The sequence below is a fragment of the Wolffia australiana genome, chromosome 1 (assembly GCF_029677425.1).
Source record: "Wolffia australiana isolate 7733 chromosome 1, ASM2967742v1".
In the NCBI taxonomy this organism is placed as follows: domain Eukaryota; kingdom Viridiplantae; phylum Streptophyta; class Magnoliopsida; order Alismatales; family Araceae; genus Wolffia; species Wolffia australiana.
The window spans coordinates 28079142-28085000 of record NC_135835.1 but is presented as its reverse complement, the minus strand read 5'-3'; the positions used below and the strand labels follow the sequence as shown (position 1 = coordinate 28085000).

General features: G+C 44.4%; 1 protein-coding gene across 1 annotated transcript; it reads left to right on the top strand.

Annotated features, from left to right (window-relative positions):
- Nucleotides 1–2497: 2497 nt before the first annotated feature.
- On the top strand, nt 2498–5859 carry LOC144712053 (uncharacterized). Its single transcript, XM_078586259.1, has 4 exons — nt 2498–2595; nt 2643–2784; nt 3844–4603; nt 5619–5859. The coding sequence occupies exons 1-4, from the start codon at nt 2498–2500 to the stop codon at nt 5654–5656; spliced, it is 1038 nt and encodes a 345-aa protein (XP_078442385.1). The 3' UTR covers nt 5657–5859.

Genomic DNA, 5859 nt, shown 5'->3' with positions numbered 1-5859 from the left:
TGAGAAGAAAAATCTAAATATAGACATATAAATAGATGGATAAACAGTTGAAGGCCTGGATTGATAGATGACAGCATAGATAGATGGATCGATGGATATATCTATGGATAGATAGATGGCTGATATCTATATCTACTTGATCTCATCTGAGGTACCTTGTTGGTTGTACTGATATCTTGGATTGCATGCATGTCCACTGTTCACCCTAAATTAAGCCTTAGTCCATCTTTGTCATGCGGTTGCAATATATTTTGTATAGAAGAGGGAAGTTACATTATTTTGATTGTTTTTTGGACTGTATAGGGCTTCTAATTCGTCATATTTTTACACCCAAAACCTCAATATTTAAAAATTATATTATTATTCTATCATGACATATGATTTGACTCCAAATGGACAAAAAAATACATAGTATCACAAACATTTATTTTCTTAGATTTGGTTAGAAGGATCAAAGTAAATATTATTTTGTTTATTTTACAATATCATGTTCCTGGGTCAAGAATATCAATATTACAGTTTTCACTCTCATATCAGCCATATTGATTGATCTTTAATAATCTGGGAATGATGCAAACATTTTTTCTTATGTTTGTTTATATTCTTATGATTGCTATGACCACCAGATGACAACTAGTTTCTTGAGAACTTTCTGTGGTATTTTGACTAGATGATAATGGTGATGATGCAGAATTCCTAGCAAAATAAAGGCTCAGATTCTTCTTTCGACGAAGATCAAAATGTGATGGGGGAAGACAATAAAATACAGCAAGGGGATATAAAACCTACCTTGAAGAGTAATGGAAGTAAAGCTCCATTCTTTTGTGAAATAACTATTTTAAAATTATTTTCTCATTAATTATAAAAATTTGACAATAATATTCAAATATAATTTTTAATAATTTTTTTAATTATTACATGAATTATCAGAAAATAATATAGAGGGAATTTTTAGCGGCCAATGGGATAGGTCATGGTTGTAATCGTGGCTGTTATTTAGTGATTTTATGGTTTTTTTTACTTGGAGAGGATTTGAGCATTATTTGAATTTTTATTAGTATTTCTTGTTTTTTAAAATTTTAATGTGGAACGGATCATATAACTTCATTAATGTTAAAGATGAAAAAACCCCACACTCTTGACGTTTAGATTTATCATCCATTTGTACACAAATTAATTTTATGGAGATTACAATTATAGTATTTTGCACAAATAAATTTTCAGCTACAGGTTAATATTTTTATTGAAAAAAATGTACGAGATATACAAGATATTATTTATTTGTTCGGGTTAATGAAAATTTTTCTGAAACATGTTGCCTTTCACTGCATAGAAAATTAAAAATTCTCATATTGACCAAGAACTTTCGATTATTTTATTTGGTATCAAAACATTTGAGTTACATATGAATTATGTTCATATTAATACATTTTTTTAAATTCCAAAAGGTACATTTCCCTTGTGATGAAGGCAAATTACTGCGTAAAATTTAATATCATTGTAAATTATTTTGCCTAAATCAAATAAAAATTTTCATGAAAAAAAATCACTCGAAAATGTATATTTGGAGTGAGGTCGTCTCCAGAGGGTCTGGCCTTTAGAGTTATATTTAATAGTTGAGCTAGACTCAGAGAGAGAAAGATGATAATAAGGATAATAAAATGGATTAGTTATATAGTTGAGTAAGACAGGGGATAAGGTAAGAAGAAAATGTTAGTGAAAAACAAGAATTTAAGTAGTATTTGGAAAAAATATAGTAAGATTTAGAGAGAAATAAATAATGTAAGTTATTAAAATGGATTTATAATATTATGTTGAAGAAGGGTAGTGAGATAGGTAGTGGACAAGTTGTTTCTACATATTTTAATCAATGTATAATAGAAATAAGGTCAACATAGATCATTTAGGATACTATGTATATTAAGTGGTATACTTATTTATTTTGATTAATAATAAGTTTTATGTAAGTTAGCAGAGATTAATTTAGTAAGTAAAAGGACATTAGGATTTAGGATAGTACTGAATAGGGTTATTTTATTTTAGTGGGATATGAGAGAAGAATGAAGAGGAGTGCATGATGCGGAACGAAAGGACATGATGGATTGTCTGTTCCGGCATCCATAGGGCGAATGAAATGCAAGTGGGAATCGATGCTCATGCGCCATTAAAATTCAACGAGAGGTATAGAATTGGCGTCGAAAGACGCCGTCGACCAATAAATCATGGTAATCGGGTCATGGGTATAAGACTAGACTCCCAATGACTCGGACGTCGGGTTGAAGAATGACGACGTGAGCACAGATACTGCCGCTAGTGCGCAGGCTCTCGATGAGTCCAACCAAGGATGTAACGATACATATTCTATCTATACATCTATACCTATCCTAACCCCGGCGGTACGCACTCGGGAGGTACTAAAAGAAATAATGAGCATGAAAGTGGGAAGAAGTGCAAGCATACCAGACTAGTTGTGATCTCGTCGTCTGTGTCAGCGACAATGGGAGCCGGGGGGGACCCGTCGGTGACGTGGGTGGCGTGCACCGACAGCGGGTGGCACGAGCAGAGCTGTTGGGGACAACATATACGGTGGCACAGGTATCGGATCTCAGTTGATATGGCACAGCGTGGTGATATCAGCATAGTGTGGGCAGTAGCGGCAAGGCGCTATGGTGGCACAGCAGGATAGTGGCATGGCACAGCGGTGGTGCAGTGCAGCGATGTCACAACGGGGTGATGGCAGGCGTGGGCAGCGGGAGCACCGTGATGTGCGACAGCAACGTCCTGGTGCTAACAAAAATAGATTAGCATAGACGGCACGACAATGGCGCAGTCGACAACAGCGTTAATGTAGATAGTGTGGGAGCGACGTGGTGATGCGAGGACATCACGACAGTGTGGAGGCGGCCTAGCAACATGGGGCGATGTGGTGGCGTGGGACATGATGGCATAGCAGCATGAGAGGGCGGCACGCAGGGTGGGCGTGGGCAGGCGTGGGCGGGCGGCCACGAGAGGCGCGAGCAGGCAGGCGGCCGGGCGGGTGCAGGCGGTGCTGTGGGCTGGGGCACGGTGCAGGTGCAACCATGCAGGGTGCGGAAGACGGCCTGTGCAGACAGCGGGCGACGACAACAAAATTAAGGTTTCAAGAGAATGCCAAGTCACAGTGGCATTTTCATAAATAAGTGGAAATACAAAATTAACAATAAAATGAAATAAAAACATACTTTTTCTTCCTTTTTCTTTTTCCAACACAAGGAGGGGTGCCCCACCCTCTCCCACCACCTTACATATGGTTGTCATAGGGGCCTCCCTCTAAGGGAAGGGGAAGGAGACCCACTAAAGGGGGAAGGAGAACACGGCCCATACATACAAACATGTTGGCCCACATACACGGCCTTCAAAACTAGAAAGAAGCAATAAAAACACGACGAAGATAATGTCAACTTCCAGGGCCCGTTGATGGGGGACCATCACGACGACGCCGACACCGACACGGGACGCACCTGACCGCTCCGAGCCGCTCGTGCCGACGTACGTGATCTCGCATTCAAGTATTCCAAGTAAGTTTCTTTATCACTTGTCTAATTGTAATAGCGGATCGGGGCGCGTATCGAACCGATCCCATCTTTTACGTTTGTTCTCCATTTTTGAAATGCCGTGTAAAGGGGAGGGCCACGTCACACGACGGACCCCTCCCCTAATCCCAGTCTCTTGGCATCCTCCTCCCCCTCTCCTATATAAAGGGGAGGCATGCCCAAGGACAAGGCAGAAAGTCTTTGAAAAAATTGATCTTTGCTATAGTTCTTTCTTTCTCGTTCATTTCTTTGGTATCAAAAAAAATAGCAGGGGGGGTTATCCCCTACCTCTCGCCAGTTCAGGGAGACTGTTCGGTCTCCCCCACCCCCCTCTCCACCCAGGTTCGAACCTGGTCGTCAGCTGAGCCAGCCGTCCAGATCTCTGCGCCTAAGCTCGCCTCGCCGCCCATCGGGTCAGTTCCCGCCGGTCCGAGGATCGCTTTTCCGGCGCCAGCACCGTCGACAGCCGCCGTTCCCGTGGTCTCCAGCCAGATCCGCGTCGACAGCCGCCGTTCCCGCGGTCCTCAGCCAGAGCCGCGCCCACCGCCGCTCATCTCTCGACCTCCCGCCTGCGTGTGACTCTGAGGCCTTCTGCCGCTGCTTCGCGCTGCGACTCATCGTCGCGCGCGCGCCCGGAAGCACGCCCGCGCGCGCTCAGCGCCCCGCGGCGAACTGCATCGGCGTTCGACTGCGCGCGGCCGAGTGTCCTGCCGCCGCGCCCCTGTGTACTTGCGGGCGATCGACGCCTTCAGGCTCTGCAACGATCTCTCGCCCCGCCGCAGCACGCCGTCGCGTGCTTTGCAACCAGCCCCGTCCGCCCTGCGTTGCTCGCCTGCCGCCGCGTGCTGCAACTGGTGGTCTCGCGCGCCTGCGCCTTTTGAGGAGGGCGCCGCCTGTGCCCGGTCAACGTTGCCAGCTGACTCCCTGTCAATCCGGCTCGCGGAACTTCTTCTGGCGTGGCTTGCTGACCCAGCTCGTGCACCTGACGTGGGCGTTCTCTCTATTGTTCGACGTTGACGGAGCGATACCAGGTTCCACCCCGCCCTTCCCCTCTTAACAGTATTATTATTTCCTTCAGTGCTGTCTTTCGCTATAGGTTTCCGCTGCCGCTTGTTATCGTTAAGCTAGCCACCTTTGACGAGAGTTAGGACTTCCTTGGCGATTGACGATTGGGACATTGCCATTGTGGGGTTAACTCTCCCGGGCCGTAAAACGCACCTCTCAATGCGCACCCTCGTGTAGGTTCCGCGGGTCACTTGGAGTCGACCCTGACCTTGTTCGTTCCCTTAGGATTTACTGTCCCCTCGCCCCCCCCCCCTCCCCGTCGGACCGACCTCTTCGCTCTTGAGGATTTTGAAAGTGCATTACATTTCGTAATAGACATGCATTCGCTCATTACTGTGACGTAATACGAGCCGTCGATCCCGGCCGTTATCGTATTACATCACCTGTTGACTAGGCCGAATACTTGAAGGCTGAGTCTCTCCTTCAGCCATGCTCCTCGAGCTACCTTAGACCAGTCTTAGATGCTAGATGGTCCCCATCAATGCATACTGACTATGATAGGATTAAGAATGTATTATTTAATTAGATATAAATTAATGAAGGAGAATAAGGTGTATACATGCTAATAATTAAAGATTAAGAGAGATATGTGAGACAATATGTATTATTTAATTTTAGCAGGGTTAGGTAATTAGACAGAGATTATATACTTTCAACTTTTTTTTTTTTTGACAAAAACACGGTGTCAAGTATGACCAACCCAAGGTTGTGCTCGTAGACTGATCCAACCGTGCCCTAGACGCCACCCGGGGGGGTTATATATATGAAATATTGACTGTTTAGAAGAGTTTATAAGCGTGGAGCAAGCGTAAATATCCCAATCACTCATGAACCCCACTCGCCCATACTCATGACACAAAGAAAACTGATACGATATTGATATCATTGCATGTCATAGCGGAGACCTTAGGGCCCAACAGCTCATTCGTATCCCTCAGAGTTGGAGATGCATGGAATATGTGTTATGTTTTCATTCATCAGGTATCATCTTGGAGCTTCGCGAAGGGTACAATGTCTAGACGGAAAGCCGTGCACCCCTGCCTTTGGCTTTCCACACAATACGCCGCTCGTGGGGGCCGTCGGGTGTAAGAGTCTGGCATGTGCGGAGAGCTGGCAGGTTGAGTCTCTCAATGTGATGGCTGCCTCTAGCCTCCCACAGAAGATCCTGCCACTTAAGCTATTTTATAACTTTTAATATATTTTAAATTTACTAGAAAGAGAG

Coding starts and splice junctions, on each gene's coding strand:
- LOC144712053 (XM_078586259.1), top strand. CDS start 2,498: ATGGGAGCCGGGGGGGACCCGTCGGTGACGTGGGTGGCGTGCACCGAC. Junction 2,596..2,642: donor CAACATATACGGTGGCACAG/GTATCGGATCTC, acceptor ATATCAGCATAG/TGTGGGCAGTAGCGGCAAGG. Junction 2,785..3,843: donor TGTGCGACAGCAACGTCCTG/GTGCTAACAAAA, acceptor AAAAAATAGCAG/GGGGGGTTATCCCCTACCTC.